Source organism: Balaenoptera borealis (genome assembly GCF_965194805.1).
Source record: "Balaenoptera borealis genome assembly, chromosome: 9".
In the NCBI taxonomy this organism is placed as follows: Eukaryota; Metazoa; Chordata; class Mammalia; order Artiodactyla; family Balaenopteridae; genus Balaenoptera; species Balaenoptera borealis.
Window position 1 is genome coordinate 3,653,270 of NC_138873.1, and position 18,340 is coordinate 3,671,609.

Consider the following 18,340-nt stretch of genomic DNA (forward strand, 5'->3'; position numbering starts at 1 on the left):
CAATAATTCAAGATCTCGTGAGTGTGCAGAATAGACGGGCGATGTTTCTGGGTTTGCCAGCAGTGCCACCCATAGCTCCCTTCCCACCTTCACGTTGTTCCTCCTCCTCAAGTATTTATTGAGAGTTCTTATATGTTCTAATCTAAGGGCTGGCAAGTTCTTTTTAAGGGCCAGTAGTAAAGTGTTATGCTTCGTGGGCCGTACTATGTTGCAACTAACTACTCAGCGCTGCTGTTGTAGCAACTGTGAACCCTGCATAAAGGAATGCGCGTGGCTCCGTCCCAGTGAAACTTTATTTACAAACACAGGCAATGGGGTGGATTTAAATGGCCTGTGGACTTTAGCCGACCTCTGCTCTAGGCCTGGTTCTGGGCGTTTGGGATACTGTGGGGAAAAGGAAGCAGTTTCCACTGCCGAGGAACTCCTCAGTCGGCTTGTGGCGGAGACAGGTCACCTGGAAATTCTGACACTCATAATGCCCAGTACTTGGTCCACGGCGTATAAGGCACAGCCAGTGTTTGCTGAGTGAATGAGTACAGCTTATAATAGCAGGAAAGACAAAGATACAATATGAGAATGAACCAGGGTACCTAACCCACTCTGATTTCTTTTTATTTAATCTATAAGGTATTTTTACATGAGATTATATGTTTTCCTCTGGCCACAAGGTGGCCTATGTCCCTTTTGCATAGACTTTGTGATGGCTCTTTTTCTCTGAGAAGTAATTCTTTTTCTCTGAGCAATAATTTCATGTCTATCATCTTGAAGTTGCCAGAATTCTGAATATGGGTAAATGCAATTTTTTGTGACATAACTGTAATCCCAGCCCACTGGGGATAGTGAGAAATGTTAGGCATTAAAGACGTACTTGTTGAAGGGAATTGATGAACAAATGCATGACAATATGAATCACAACTTTCCATTCAGAAATGGTAAGGCATTTTGGATATAAGAGCATAGGCCATGGAAACAGCTAGTATGAGTTCAAATACCAGGTCCGTTTACTAGCCACGTGATAGTGGACAAGTTAAGTTACCTCTCTGTGCCTCAGTTTTTCTAATGTGTAAAATGGAGATTAGGTTTCCCCTGAATTAATATTGTTATTGTGAGGATTAAGTGAATTAATGCACATAAGTCTATAAAAACTATCTGGCACATAGTAAACACTAATTGTTACACATTATTATTAGCTCAGCAAATAAAATGCAGCTAATGTAAATATGAACACTGTGTGTCTTATTGGACACACATTTCATATTTTTTACAACTGGTATGTTGTAAACACCAGCCAGTCAGAACGGATGCTGGCCTGAGAGCTGACAGAGGCTCAGACTAGGGCATCAGGGAGCCCTGAGAAGCTCTGGAAGAGTCGCCAGGGTGGCAGACAGGCTCTCAGGGAGAAAGGCCAGTAGCTGCTTTCCAGCCCACCCAGGAGTGTTGTAATATTCCAACATCTGCCCCCACAGCATGGACGGAGAGCACCTGCTAGTGTCAGCACCTTGACAGTGACAGAGAGTATTATTTTTTGTATTTATATGCCTATGTTTATTGAATTATAATGCTAATTTCCTACCCAGCTACAGTATAGACTAGCTGAAATTGATATTTATTTCTGATAAAGTTCACCTGTAAACTCTGTGAATCTCTCATTGGCTTACTCTTGTTTTCCCGTTTCCCTTTAGATATATGCAAAAAACCTGGTGAATGCCGATCGTTGCGCCCTTTTCCAGGTAGACCATAAGAACAAGGAGTTGTATTCAGACCTTTTTGATATCGGAGAGGAAAAGGAAGGAAAACCTGTCTTCAAGAAGACCAAAGAAATAAGGTACAGCTGGAAGTAGCGTGTCGGTTGCTGTGACAGCAGCTGTGCAGCTGCTCGGTGACCCACTTGTCTGTGCCTATTCACAGGTGTGCTGACAGCACTTGTCATACTGTGATATCATTCCCACCAGGACCCGCCTCCTGAAGGTAGTGCTTCTGGGAATGACCTTGCAGTGCCAGCGAAACCGCGCCTAGGAAGCTTTAGCGTCACTCCTGGAAATGCCGTCTTCCGGAGGCGGTCCTTTTGGAAATCATGTTGGAAAAACTTACTAGTGCTGCCAGGTAGGTAAAGGTGCACCCCACCTGGAGTCTGCAAGGTTTCCTGTGTCTAGGAGCAGGTGTGCTTAAACAATCCGGACCCCACCCTTCCCAGCGTATAGCGCTGTCTCAGAGTCCAGACCACAGTGGAAGTTGACCTGGTATACTGGATAACTTCAGCACATTATTCTATCCCCAACAGTTGGCTTAATCGATCACAGAGCACACTTTTGTTGCATCTTGAAACTGCAGCCTTCTTCGTTCTTTAAGTGGCAGCTGTTGTCACTTAGGTGAACAGAATGGCGTTTGGGCTGGTAGAGGTGCGGTGGCTCAGTCCTATGACAGTCTGGGCACCTACAAGGGGTACTGTCACAGAACTGCTAAGAATCAAGCGTAACATTCCGAAATTGTATTTTTTTAGATATTTGCATTTCTTTTGCTTTATATTGATATATATTGTTTAACTACTTTTCCGCCTAGTACTCTAAAGTACCTCGGTAGTTAAAACTTGCTAGTAAAATGCTGTTCCTTATTAATAAGAACTGCTATTCACTTGGGCCGTCTGTCATACAAGGAAACATAGGATGTGGTCTGCACTGGACCTCACTACTGCCCACCACTGGGTGCTTCCCATTCTATCGTCCTGGGGTAATAGAACCTATATTCCATACTCACATAACTCTGACTTACAGGCACCATTTAGGTTTTTTAAAAAGTTGTTTTTGTTTTTGTTCATTTGTTTAGAGCTCAGTAGATCAGTCTGGATATAGTCATTTAGGTAAAGTCATTTCTCTTGCTGAAGGTTTGAGTGTTCCCTCACAGTGCTGGCATTGATCTCATTTTGAAGATGTTAACTTGGGAGCCTGTATTTACAAGTGTGGGAAAAACAGTGAGGGGGATGCGGTTGGCTGTAGCTCTCTCGGCTGACCGAGCGATGCCAGCCATTTATGTGAGGACTGGCCCCTCAGTTACGGCTTCCACTGACCGGAGGTAGCAAACCACACCGAGCTACTCCTAGACCAAGAAAATAAGCATAAACCATGAAGTGGATTCTGATTCTCTGCTCAAGGCACTCTAATTTGTTGTGGTCATGTTGTTCAAAGCACAAGAAAAGCGGGGCGAAAACAACCTTGCATTTTATGCAGCACAAGGTTGGGTTCACTTTTTGGTGTTTTAAGAAAGTTAGTTCTCTTTGGTGTCAATTCTCTTTTGAATTTTCCTTAGGGAAATCCTTAGGGTGGAGCTTTATTTCAATAATGATTATTTTCTATAATGCTGAAAACGTAATATTATGAAAGTAATTTCTGAGCTATTGAAATATGTAGATATTGTGATTGTAATCATCTTAACTAAGTTTTGAATGAATCCATGTTTGATTATAATATCGTAATGAGAAAACTATTTATAAATATAAGAATATTTTGTTAACATCTTTATTGGAGTATAATTGCTTTACAGTGTTGTGTTAGAATATATTTATGTATAAAAATGCTGATATTAGATATCAAAACATATTTAAGTGTAATGAGATAATGCCTGTATTTTGGCTGTTTTTAAATTTAACAAATTAGAGGAGTAAAAATACTACAAGTTGCAAATTGTGTTATTTTGGTATGGTAGTTGTATTGCAAATGCCTTAAAATGCAAGTCCTGTATCTCAAAGATCACAGATAACCTGTGGTTTTGGTTATATGTGTGGTGGAATGTACCCTGGTGTTGACCTGCATTCTTGTTTTTATTGTGTCACTCATATTTTAAGAGTGTTGGCAAGTTATTGAACCCATATGGGTCTCAGTTCACAGTGAGAATTAATTAAGACAATTTATGTTGAAGCATCTTGTAAATTATAAGGTATTTTGCAAATATAAAAGATTATTATTGGTCAATGCAGGAGAAAGCTAGTTAATTTTTCAATTTCAGCTTGTGATTCGGTATAATTTAATCCATCGTGAATTATATCTTAAAACAAGGTTCTCAAGTGGTTACTATGCAGTGTTTTTATGCTTTACCTTTATGTATTTTATAATAACATGATTTAGAGTATGTAAATGTAAAATTAATACAAGCCTTTAAAGTAAAACAATCTGTTTTATTCAGTATTTGGTGGTGCTGAAATGTCGCAAATTACTTTACAACATCTGTATTTTAATTACCACGTTCCTCTTTTTTATATGTGCAGATTCTCAATTGAGAAAGGAATTGCTGGTCAAGTGGCAAGAACAGGGGAAGTCCTGAACATTCCAGATGCCTATGCTGACCCACGCTTTAACAGGTAAGGAGGAGTTTGTGTCCTCCGTCGGCTTCTCCTTTCCGGTCCCGCTTGGCCGAAGCCGCTGAGGTAGAGCCCTAGTTCTTCATGTCCCAACTCAATTTTTTTTTTTTCCCACTTGGTGCTGTTATACTGTCTTTGAACCAGCTTATTATCAGTAGTCAGTGTTTTCAGGTATTTATCAATATAAAATGATGGATTCTAAACCATTCATCATCTCCAGCTGCAGGGGTTTGAAATGTTATAAAAATAACTAAAAAGCAAGAGTTTAAATGTATAAAGTTACTTTTCTTCATTTTAGTGACATCATTTTGTCCTGAGCATATTCTTTATCAAACAATACCTTCAAAGGGTGTAACACATAGTGATAAAAGTACTTGTTTTGAATCCCGGTTCTGTCCTTTATTGTCTCTAGAATGACCTGGAGTAAGTTACTTAATCTGGAGGCTCAGTTGTTTTCTCATCTTTAAAATGGACACAGTAATACCTATTTTGTAGGGGTTTTTTTTCAGATTAAGATTTTAGGATTTTTAAAATATTCATAAAAGGTCTGGCAACTTTATATGACACAGAGTAGGAACTCAATAAGTTGCAGCCTTTATTGGATATTATTGAAGTGGATATTAGGATTGCTTATAAAGATTTTTTATTTTGTTTTGAGTGTCTTTGGAGAACTAGAAACCAGTTTATATCATTCGATTTTAATAAATGTCTCAAAATTGAAATCCCAAGGTTGACGCTCTGGCCACTGAAAGTAATGGCTCACGTGTCTTGGCAGCAGTGCTCAGTGCATTCAGACACTGGGCTTCCTTCAAGAGACAATTAAATACCATAGGCAACAGGAGGCTTTTCAGGCGTCTGATTGATTAATGTCAGATATTCATGACTCGCATATAAACACAGCTGTATCCTCGTAATAGATTTCATCAATACGTGAAGAGTATGCTGAAAATCTCAGGTTTTTTCTTAAAGGAACAAACTTGCTATTAAAGTACTTAAATATTGAAAATATTTACGTATCCTTATATAAAGCCTTTATATAAAAATGTATGTATCAAGTATTAAGAACCTGAAAAGGCAAGCGACAGATTGTGAGAAAATATTTGCAAAATATACACGACTGTTCTGAAAAACTCTCTTGAAAACGGAACAAATTCGTTAGAATATTTTTGAGAAGGTTTTAATAAAACACTTGCAAATGTCATGTTGTCTTTGAATTTAGACGCTAGCAGTTCCATTACAGTCAATTGTAGGAGGAGCAAAACTGAGTTGAGATTTACGATAGAACGTGTGGTTTATTTTCTTCTGCCTGTTCTTTCTTCTGTCGTCTTGCTCCTTGACTCTTGCGCAGAGAGGTGGACCTGTACACAGGCTACACGACCCGGAACATCCTGTGCATGCCCATCGTGAGTCGGGGGAGCGTGATCGGCGTGGTGCAGATGGTGAACAAAATCAGTGGCAGTGCCTTCTCTAAGACGGACGAAAACAACTTCAAAATGTTTGCTGTCTTTTGTGCTTTAGCCTTACACTGTGCCAATGTAAGTAATACTTTTTAAACATCTTTCTTACTACTCAATATTAAATTTTATAACCTTTTAAATAAAAGTTTTTTTGGTTTTTTTTTCCCACTTCTTTTAGAAACCCCAAACAGCGATTCCTGGTTGTGCATGTTTTAGGAAATACCTTAAAATGCCTTGGAAGAAAAAAAATCTCCTAATATTTACATTTATCTCAGTGTGTGAACTTGTTAAAAAGAAAAATGAAGTTAACCTAAGGGTAAAATGTTCGAATGTAAGGCTTACATTTCCTGATAATCTACTGATGTGCACGAGGGGGTTATCCAAACCCTTAGCGTTTGTCACTTGTACCACACTTGAGACTCTTGTACACAAAAAGAGAGTAATGACTCATGTCTTAACACCCGCCAGGAAAGTTTCCTTTGTGAGGAAAAGTGAGGCAGCCACTCAGCACGTTTGTCAGATGCCTTGTAGATGTTAACTCATTTAATCCTCACAACAGCCCAACCCTGTTTACTGAATAATAAGATGAGGCCCATTTATTTTATGAAGTCTCACTTTAAAACAGTTGAACGTATCATCTGTCTTTTAAATTTTTATATTTTAAATGAATTAAACATTTAGTATTCTATAAACTCTAGTAATCCTCTAATGACATCACTGGAATTTTGAAGTTATGGAAAATTTTAGTAACCTTTTATAAAGCCAAATCAACATAAATGGGAATTATCACCTTAGTAGTTTAGAGAAACTGTCTTTTTGGAAATAGAACGGAGTTCCATAGGAGAAAGCATATAACTAGTGGAAACAGTTAAAAGAGAAACAAAAATGGCAAAAAAAAATAATACTCTGGTGACTAGGGATAACTGTTTACAATGCGATTAGTGCTGTTTAGTAAGAGCTCCCGGCCCCTCTCTGCACCACCTGGGCCCTCTCATGGGGATATTTATTGTTACTCGGCCCATGCGAAATAAACTAGTGCAGTTGTCAGATACTTCTTACTTCAAACACTTTCTCTACCTATGTATCTCCTCATAAATAAAAATAATGACAGTATACTTTTTTTTTTTTTGCTACACCACTCAATTTATGGGATGTTAGTTTCCTGACCAGAGATTGAACCCGGGCCCTTGGCAGTGAATACGTGGAGTCCTAACCACTGGACCGCCAGGGAATTCCCTACATTTGTTTTGTTTAGTTTAAAAGTTTCAGAGAATGTAATTTCCAGTATATTCTAAATATTGATTTTCATCATTTTTAAATGTATTTGATGGAATCTATGTATTAGAACAACTTGACATTTACTATAGTCCAGTTAAAAAACACAATGACTAGCTCTTACGACTGAAAAATTTAGCATCATTCTTTTCTCTCTTTGAGCATGTGCTTCTATTATGCCACAAAAGTTTATTCTAATATATTTTATGCTTTATTTTGTTAATTACCCTAGGATAATAGTCTAAAACAAACATGTATAAGAAGGATTACAAATTAATTTTGACCTATAGTATTATGTCATTATTACTATATATGTGATCAAAGCAACCATGTTATTAAATTTTGATAATTATCAAAAATGAAAAGTACACATTATTGGAAACTGTTGTTTCTTAATGAGATGGCTGTGGCTTAGAACAAAAATAGTTAATGTACCCATTCTTAAATTTTACCTATCATTAGAATGAAACTAGGCTTGCCATAAATTTTTTACACTTTTTATTTTGAAATAATCTCAGGCAGAAAGCAAAGTCGCAAAAATAATACAAAGGATTCCCTTATACCTTTATCCATGCTCCCCCAAATGTTAATATATTAAATGTGAATATATTAGCATTTTTGCTTTGATATTCTTTCTTTCTCCTTCCCTCTCTTTCATTCATAGGTATCATTTTTCTCTGATACATTTGAGAGTATGTTTCAGACAGTATGTCTCATAACCCCTAAATACTTCAGTTTGTATTTTTTACAAACAAGGGCGTCTTCTTTTTCTACTGCATAATTAAAAATAAAGAAATTCACCTCGGTACTGTATTAGTTTGTTAGGACCGCCATAACAAATACCACAGACTGGGTGGGTCAAAGGACAGAACATTATTTGTCCACAGTTCAGGTGACTGGAAGTTAAAGGTGAGGGTGCTGGCAGGTTTGGTGTCTTTGGAGGCCTCTCTCCGTGGCTTATGGACGCCTTCCTCCTCCCTGTGTCTTCACGTGGTCTTTTCTCTGTGCAAGTCTCTGTTCCACTTTCCTCTTCTTACAAGAACACAAGTCATGTTGGGTTAGGGCCCACCCTAGTGACCACATTTTACCTTAATCACTGCTTTAAAGTCCCCATCTCCAAGCACAGTCACATCTAAGGTACTGGGGAGTAGGGTTGCAGCATATGAATTTGGGGGGGACACAATTCAGCCCCTCACAGGTACTGTACTGTTGTCTAATCTACAGACCCCTTTAATCTCCTTTAATCCGGAACCCTTCCTTACTCTGTCTTTCATGAGCTGGGCATTTTTGAAGTGTATGGGCTGGTGTTTTGCAGAGTGTTTCTTATTGGGGTTTTGTCTGGCATTTCCTCATGACTGCATCAAGGTTATCATTTGACAGGACTATCACAGATGCTGTGTTCTCGTGGCACCCACTGTGGGAAGGCTCGTGGCCCATTGCTGGTGATGTTGACCTTTACCACTCTGTTACGGAGGCATCTGCCTAGTTTCTCCACTGAAACGTCCTTGCCCCTCTTTTCACTATTTGAGAAGAGAGTTTACACATAAGCCTCGATAGCCTTTGTGCTCTCTCTCTCTCTCTCTCTGCATACCAATACCTCCTTGTAACGCCACAGAATTCCTTCCAGCCATTTCATTTCTATCTTTGGAACTTTGTTCTTTGACCTTGAGAAATGTGGCCCCTACTACTCAGCGTCAGTTTTATTTGTACTTGTCGCTTTTATTTTTAGGGAAGCCATAAGAATTGTGTGCATTTTGGGTAGATGGGAACAGGAAGCGTTTTATTATGGCAATTACTCTTAATCTGAACACCACCTGAGCTAAGAGGCCGAAAAGTACTGACAATTCTATCATCAAAATTTATTTTTAATGATTTATCAGCTGAAAATTTATTTAGGTCCACCTTCAGTGTCTTATGAAAGCTTTAGAAACCACTTTTAGACCTTATTAACACCAATATTTTAAATTTTAAATTATCTCTTTGCTTTAAGAGGTCTTTGTATTAGTGCAATTTGAGAAAGGGGTGATTTGAAATGGGATGTGGGAAAAGGTCATTTTTAGGTAAATGTACGTGTGAAAGTTAAGGCGGTGGAAATTGATCTTCTTATAATCTATCCATGTCTTCATGTATCCCTTGAAGAATTACCGTGTACTTCCCAGAATACATAAATGTCAGTTTCAGTACTATGGAGTTGATTCAGCTGTGCTGTGAGGTGAGCTAGCCCAGTGGGTTCAAATCTCTTCTGAACACTGATTGTTGCATCATGAAACCTGGACTCAGTCACGATTAAATGATTATACCAAGCTGAATACCAAACTGAAACAAGAAAAATAACACTCCTTCTGAAAAGTCATGAATAAGTTAACAGGCATTCTATTTTTACGTTGATTATTTAGGGTAAAGTTAGTGGAGTTCGTTTGTAGTGAAACAGACTTGTAATTTTTATAAACGCTTTGAAACTCACCAAAACTATTTGTGCTCTCCAGCAATGACCGGTAGTGTATGTGCCACGGTTGTAGTAAGTCATCACCCGCTGACAGGCTCCGGATGTGAAACTCTCCCAGGTTGAGCAGACCCAGGGCTGGTTGCCTTGAAGGTGCATGTTGAAATCCAAGTAATGCAGCTTCAGCTCTCTGTGGAGTTAATCACCACTTTTTTTAACTGCAATATTTCTTCTCCTCATGAAAGCTTAAAAAAATTATATAGTTTTTGAGAGTTTCTCCAACTCAGAAAGAGTAACAGCCTCTGACGCTGCAGCTTCAGGGTACCTCCTCTTCTCCGCTTCCCTTCCCCTGGCCTTCCAGTCTGGGGTTATTTCTGTTCCAATTCAGAAAAAAGACCAATTTACATACCTTCTTTAAAGTAATACTTGCTTTGTTGAAGCAAGCATCCTTCTAAAGAAAAAAGAAAAAGCAGACAACTCCCAATTTATGTCAGTTTCAATAAGCCAGCAGTTGGTTTCTTTACAAGAGAGTTTCTCAGCGCTTTCTTCAGCTGAGGATGTCAGATCATAGACCTCTAGGGTAAAGACCAAGACCTGGATTCCAGTCCTCACTCGGGCGCTTACGTGATGTTTCTTTGAGCAAGTCTGCTTCGCAGTTTTGAACATTTTTTTCCCCAAGCATCTTATGAAGATTAGTTAAAAACAAAAGCTTGTATTAGCATTGTCCCAAGCAATTAATCATATCCATGGCTCCCTGCTTTACCTCAATGTTCTACTTGTTTCTAGAGAATATACATGAATATTTGTTTAGATTGCAAATATGAAGAAGCGTTGTGCAGTGTGAAGTGCCTTGTAATCGCTGGCTACTAAGTCAGATTAAACAGGTTGGTCCTGGGAAATTCAAATATTTCTGCTCCCGAACAGATTATTATATCCTTAACAGGAGCATTTTACCACATGTAAAAGGCTTCTAATACTGAATGTGATAATGTAAGAGCATCCCTTATTGTTCAGCTCAGTGGTCTTGTTTGAGTGAAAGGCCTGTCCGGGAGGCATATGTCTTCATTCTTCTTTAGTTCCTCTGTAGATCTCTTAGGTTATACCCCTTTCATTGGATTAAAGGGGCACGTCTCTGACTGGCGACATCTCTATTTTATTTTTGACAGATAATTGATAGTACTGTCAATGGAACGGTAACCCTTTAAAAAGAGTGAAAGAGATTTTTAAAACTAAAAGAGTCAATTAATTTACTCATACGTGTGATTTTAAAGAAACAATTTGATATGATGCAAAAAAGCTAACAGGATAGTAAATACCTGTTGTGTCCTTTGCCTAGAAAAAAGGAGTCCTTTAAAAGCAGATTAGCTATGTACATTTTGAATCGAGAGACATTTAACATTAAAGGAAGGTGGAAAAAATCATTATTAAAATGAAACCAATTGGCTAGGAACAGATTTAATAAATGGTCCAAACTTTATTCATTCCTGAATTCAACCACCAAGTACTGCGTGTCTTTTCTCTACAAGAAGGTGACTATTAAGGTGACTCTAACATAAGAAGTCCTCTCAATCGATGTAACACTGACTCTGGGACAGGCACTATTCTGGACACTTTACGTATAAAAACTCGTTTCATTAGTCCCACAACAATCCTGAGTGAGTATCATTAGCTCCACTTGACAGGAGGAAAAATGGACACGTAGCGTTTAAGTGATTTGCGGAAGGTCTCACAGCAAGTGTGTGACAGAGCCAGGCTCTGCGTGTGTGTACGCCTGGCTCTGGAGCCCTGGCTATGCTGTGCTTCACTTGTCTTTGAGAACGACAGCATTGTAAACACTTCTACCTAGCATTTGGTCAAGGAAAAAATATCATCGCTTTGCATTTGGTGCTGTGGTGTCCATAAACTAGAATAAACGTGCAGGCAAAGGAAGTCACACATCACATGGTGTATTTTTTCAACAGTATACCTTTAATCACTCAATTCTTTTTTTATCAACTCAGTTCTTAGGGGGCGTAAATCTGTTGATGTTTCCTTGTGTTGGTCTCTTCTTTCTTGGATTTATTCATCCATGCATTCATTTACTTATTTACTTGATCTTTACTTATTTACTCAAATTGATCCGGAATTACTTGCCCTGCGGGAGACCTACGTGACCTTCACAGAGTCCTCAGTTCAGTAACTGGTCTCAGTAGCCACAGCGAGGTCCCTTGTCCCACACAGGCCTTCAAGTGCCAGACCACGAAGCACAGCCTCTGCTGGGTCTGGTGTTTCTCTCGCCCACTGCAGCACTGTTTTATGCCACTAAATACATAGCCCAGGGTTCCTTGCTCACACCCCTGTGTAGTGTGTCTTTCATTTTAGGTTTATTTAGGGGACCAAATTAATTTTATTAACGATATCGCTTAATGCTGTTGACAGACATCATATTGAAAATCTGTTCTCTAGCAAATATTTTGTCAATGAGGTTGGAAACGTGAATTGCGAAGAAAGGGGAAAAGAGCACACAGTTTATAATGGCAGAAGTTAAGTTACTTTTATCTTGTGGATTGCCCATACCCAGTGGCATGCTGGTAAAGCCTGCTCTCTACCCAAGAAGAGGCCTTATTTGTAGCGTTTCCCAGTTTCTGTGGAGTGCGGGCTCCCACTACGGACTCTCTCAAGCTCCCGCATGACGTACTGAGCGCAGACTTGCGAGGCGATGTGCATAGTCGGCACTTGCAAGACAGCACAGACGCCCCTGCCACTCAAGAATCCTTCACCAGACTGAGACACCAAGGAGCCAAACAGAGCGGCGACAGTGCCGGTGTCGTCCAAGATGAGCAGATTGTAGCTGCCAACAGCACTGAGAGCTTAACGGCCTTTGCCCGAGTTTGTCCTCAGTTCCTTAAGTGCGTTACTGCGCTGAACCTGCGTATTCTTCCTGGCTTGGGTACTGCAGTGTCCACAGTCTGTACCTGGGAGACTGAGGCACGGAGAATTAGGTAACTTACTTACTTAAAGGTGTACCGTTAGTGAACGTCGGAGAGGAGATTCAACCGAGGCAGGTGATGCGGAGTCTGGTTCTTAGTTGCTTTACCTTTAAGTGATTCCAGGCCTGTCATGACGTCAATAATATTAGGACGTCCTCCAGACAGCACCGTGCCTACTCATAGTGATGAATATTGTAGAAATAGGCACAAGAAAAACATTCTGAAGCATCACTAAGTATTCTTGGATGCCGATAATTAGGGATGCCATTTTATAAAATTATAAGTGGTGGTATTTTTACCATGTGGTAGAAATATGCTAGGTTATATTCCCGTTCCCAGGTCCTCTTTCTTCTGTCTTTTGTGACTTTTCCATATCCTAGAGCCTAAGATTGAAACACCATCAGAATAAATGGCAGCCACCTCTCCTTGCAGTCTCTTCCATCTGGACGGTGAGCCCAAGATTAATTCCTCAGCCGTCACAGGCAGTTCATGCAAAATCAGCTTAGACAGCGTGGTTTTCTCCTTCATTAATAATTTGCAGTAGGATGGATACGGTAAAATCATTTACTAATAATATTACATTATATTATTTTCTACTATTCATATTGAAGGGCATTTAGAAAACGGGGACCAAAGTAGCTGTAAAATTTGCCAAAACTAACTATTTTTTGCCATAAAGTTAAAATGCATGTTACTTCCCTACACTGACTACAAAATAGAATAAAAATAAAATAAATAAATAAATCTAAATTGAATAATTTATATATTGTAAACATTATAAATTTATTGAAACTATAAATATAAGTTTATAAATAAAAATAATAAATAAAAATATAGCTTATTCTAATTGGAGGTCATAAGCTTGTAAAACGATAAATGACAGGATTTTTGTGAGAGTTACGTGAAGCAGTGCATGCATGCAAAGCACTTAGAACGCTGCCTGCCACAGAGCTAGTGCTCACTAGTATTAATGACTGTAATAGCAGTATTATTTTGCTGCCTAACGTATAATAGCTACTTTTACAAGCACCCCCCATAGAATTACACTGAATAAGAGGTAATACCGAATCACGGTAAATACTGAGTAATTCCTGTTGACTGTTCACCCTCCTACAACAACCTACAGTATCATCTCGAGTGGAAGGCAAGTGACAGTCCATTGAGGGGTAGGAGGAAAATGTGAGAACTTCTTTTAGGTAAATGACATTAAAGAAACTACAGTTTCTTGATTGGTCATACACGGATGGAGCTTTCATCCAGTTCATGCATCAGGTCATTGTGTCTTGTCCAGGGTGTGGAGTCCCCTGTGACAGAGTGGGCCTTCTACAAGGAGGAAGAGGTGACAGTGGTGTCCAGCCTGCACTTTTAAGCCCCATCCTGGCTTTTCCTCAACCGTATCAGGAGGACAGCTTTGCAGTGTACATTCATTTCCATTGTACTACCAAGGATTTGCTGCTATGAGGCAAAGCACTTGGAATAGTTATTAAATTCACTGATTATTTACACATATTTCTTTCACAAAAAGGTAACTCCAAATTGCTGATCTTTTCTGATGACAAATGACAATGTCTTGTTACTTAGAAGACATATTCAAAGAAATAAGCATTTAATCTGAACTTTCAAATTGCAAGTAACATTAACACTGAAAAAGAAGATAATTGCTTTTCCAAATAAACTCATGCCATAAAGAGAGTACTTTGAAAACGGATGTTTTCATCACCCTCATGTGACTTTTTTTGCTGAAATTGATGTGTCACGTATTCAAATTATCACATACCTTTACAAAGACTGGGAGCAAACTTTTTAAAAAAACTTTACTGGGGTTTATAAATATCCAGTGAACTGCGTGCGTTTAGAGCATACAGTTTGACAGGTGTATATGCACACAGCCCAGTGCAAGCATCACATCAAGATGACGGATGTACCCATCACCCCCTCAAGTTTCTGTGGCCCATTTGTGATCCCTCCCATGGGACCCTCCCCATCTTCATCCCCCAGTTTCAAGTAACCACTGACCTACTTTCTATAACTTACTTTGCATTTTCTAGAACTATTTTTTATTATTGGAATCATAAAATCTGTGTTCCTTTTTACCTGGCTTCTTTCACTTAGCACAATTATTTTGAGATTCATCCATGACATTGCGTGTGTACATAGTTCATTCTTTTTTATTACTGAGTATTCCATTGAATGGATGTGAGCTGTTTATTTAGTCACCTATTGATGGACATTTGAGCTATTTCATTTTTGCCTGTTACAAATAAAGCTGCACACGTCTTTGTGTGGGCATACGCTTTAATTTCCCTGGAGTAAATCCCTAGAATGGTGGGGTCATCCGGTGAGGGGATGTTTAAGAAACTGCCAAACCGTTTTCCAAAGTGGTTGTACATTCCCAGTATCATTGTGCGTGTTCCAGTTTCTCCACATTTGCCATCTCCATGTCTTCTTTGGTGAAGTATCTTCTCAAATCGTTTGCCTATTTTTTGTTTGTGATTGTCTGTTTTTTTTTTTATTGAGTTTTAATAGTTCTTTTATATGTTCTAGATACAACTCATCTATCAGATTGCTTATTTGCAAATATTTGCTCCCAGTGTTTGGCTTGTCATTCTCCTAACAGTTTCTAAGAGTAGTTCTTATTTTGAAGAAGTCTAATTTATGATTTGTTCTTTTTATGATCATGCTTTCAGCATTGTATCAAAGAAATATTTGCCTAACCTAAGACCACAAAGATTTTCTCCTATGTTGTCTTCTAGAAGTTTTATAGTTTTACATTTTGAGTAAACTTTTGTATATGGTACAAGGTAAGGATCAACATTTATTTGTTTATTTGGCCTACCGGTGCCCAGTTGATCCAGCTCCCTTTGTTGTGTAGACTCTTCTTTCTCCACTAACTTGCCTCTGCACCCTTGTTGAAAACCAACCGACCATATATGTTTAGGAGTATGATGTTCTCCTGATGAACTGACCCCTTTATCATTTGAAATGATCTTCTTTATCCCTGGTAATAGTCTTTGCTCTGAAATCTACTTTATTTGATACAAGTACAGCCATTCCCACTTTCTCTAGACTGATGTTAAATGTTAAATATCTTTTTCAGCCTTTTACTTTTACCCTAGTTGAGTCTTTATATTTAAAGTAGGATTCCTGTAAACAGCATGAGTTGGGGTTTTGCTGTTTTATTCAATCAGATAACCTTTTCTTTTTTAATGGGGATATTGAGACCAGGCACATTTTATGTTTAGGTATAAGTCCATCAACTTGTTATTTGTTTTGTTTGTTCCATCTGTTTTTTATTTCCTTTTCCCTCTCTGTCTTCAAAAGTTGAATTTTTAAAAAATTTTATTTTATGAAACAGCTTTTAATTTATTAAAATCTTCCCCATGAATAATTTCATTGAGTGTCATTGGTTTTGAACCTGACTGATAATATATAAAGATGCAACTGATTAGTTTGCAAGATTAACTGATTTACATCAGGGAGAATGGAAATTTATCTGAATTTCAGTCAAAAATATTAGTCATTAGGGAGCAAAACTGTAAGTGTGATATTTAAGAACAGTCAATACTCCCTTTATTCCATCTGGATCCGCATACTTTTTGGCATATTCTTCTCCAATAGTACAACTGTTTCTAAGTATTAAACTTGACGCCACCATCTCACAAAGTAGTAAAGAAAAAAACTTGACAGTTGATAACATACAATTACAGTGCTTCATTTCAAAATATATAATTGTTTAGTATGAACAAAAAGAGTCTTGTTTGCTAAGTAAATTAAGTATTTAAAAAATATGTACTTTTTATTTTTATCTTTTTAAATTTCTATTTTAGTTTGTTTCATAATATAAACAATATATTAGCACAGTGCATGTGCATATAATTGCTGAAGGAGTATACGTTTATTATGCGTGCGTCTTTAAATTTATCTTACCAGTAAAGAACTTTACAGTCGAACATTTTTCAAACTCCCCGGACTAGAGGACTTTGAGATCACCAAGAATTAAGCTAAATATTTTTAAAAGGAGACATAGAAAAAAATATCTTAACTCTTGTCTCATTTAGTCTCTGTCTCGGTCCATTTGTGCTGCTATAACAAAATACACGGACCAGGTAGCTTATAAACAGCAGACATTTATTTCTCACATTCTGGAGGCTGGGAGTCCGAGAATAAGGTACCAGGTAATCTCTCTACCCAGAGATAATGTCCGGCAAAAAGACATTTGTTACGGAATTTCATAAGTCTTTTAAAAAGGAGATATAATTTTTTTAAAAAACTATTTGTATCTTCAAAGTCACATGCGTCATGGATATCTTCAGTGTATATGGAAATATATATATAGCAATAGTAGTTAATGGAAAGTAATAGTGAATCCAATTATAGTTCTGCTTTTTTTATACCAAATTCTGAACTTTAATGACAAAACTACTTTAAACATTCTTTATTTTTTTTTCTCTGTTGGATTTGCTTTCCAGATGTATCATAGAATTCGTCATTCGGAGTGCATTTACCGGGTCACCATGGAGAAGCTGTCCTATCATAGCATTTGTACCGCAGAGGAATGGCAAGGCCTCATGCATTTCAACCTTCCCGCCCGTCTTTGCAAAGAAATTGAATTGTGAGAGTTTTGTCTTGTCAGTTTCTTCAGGAACAGATTTTTAATTTGATTGAATTTAAAGTGAAATGGGTTCTAGAATTCGAATCATAAATATCATATTACATGTGTGGTTTCTTGTGTTGCCATTTTCCCCCTGGAAGGAAGGAAAGGCCAGATCTCTTTATCTTTAAAAAAAAAAAAGTCTGAACACCATTTTGAAATGATTTAACCTAAATGTCAGCTTTTCTCTTTAGTCTTTTGCACACTTTACGCTATGTAATATTTAATATTCAAAATGACATTTAATATCAGATAGCTGAAAGTTTTCATTTCCATATAATTTTAAATTTACAAATTAAATCTGAGAATTTAGTAATACATAGTTCAACTTTCACACTTTGTTTCTAATCCTATGCTAATGTATTTGTTACTGGTGGTAGGACCTGCCCATTAGAAGTACAAGCCAACACTATATAACTACATAAAAAATCTTCAGAAGTGATCCAGAGCTGATATTTGTTTATACTTGGAAATATAGTATTCTAAAATTAATTAAACAAGGAGGCCGTTAGACTGATGTGACTTTAATGCCCTGGTGGCCTAGTAAACAAACCTGTAAATCGAAACCTGTAAATGCCTCAAGGTAACGAGATGGAAATGCTAAGGACAGCCAGTTCTGAACAGCTAACTAGGCTTTAAGCTGTAGCCAATCAAATAATTTCTTTTCTTTGCATCTTCTCTTTAGATGTGTTTCCATGGCTCCTGTCACCAAAGCACTCCTAACTGCTTTAAATTGGTGCTGCCCTATTCAAATGGGTTTTTGCTCAAATAAACTGTTAAGATTTTTAATATGCCTCAGTTTATCTTTTAACAGTATATGTATTATATAGTGTGTGTGCGTGTGTATATATATATATGTATATATATATATATATAGTATATATTGTGATATAATAAGAAATATATGACTATAGTCTTTGTAGCTAGTTCTTGGCACAGAGCTCCTTTTACTCTTGTAATTCCCTGAGTGATCTGGGTGAGAGAGGCATCTTTTGTTACTCATATTAAACCTCTTTCAGCCACCCTGAGTTTCTGAGTGGCTCTCGGAGGATGAGGGCCAGTTGCCAGAGAAACCAGCATATGATTAGAGGGTTGGAAGTCAGCCTTACTCTTGGACTCCTTTCCAGGGAGAACTGGGGATTAAGCTAATCACCAGTGATCTGTGATTTAGTCAACAGTACCCATGTACTGGAA

General features: G+C 37.9%; 1 protein-coding gene across 1 annotated transcript in view; it reads left to right on the top strand.

Moving 5' to 3' along the window:
• The window catches only part of PDE10A (phosphodiesterase 10A), a 299,172-nt gene that overhangs the window by 225,688 nt on the left and 55,144 nt on the right, over window positions 1–18,340 (top strand). The window contains 4 exon segments of the mRNA XM_082404536.1: window positions 1,683–1,825; window positions 4,259–4,351; window positions 5,700–5,886; window positions 16,965–17,107. Of these exon segments, the coding sequence (XP_082260662.1) occupies window positions 1,683–1,825; window positions 4,259–4,351; window positions 5,700–5,886; window positions 16,965–17,107 (566 nt within the window).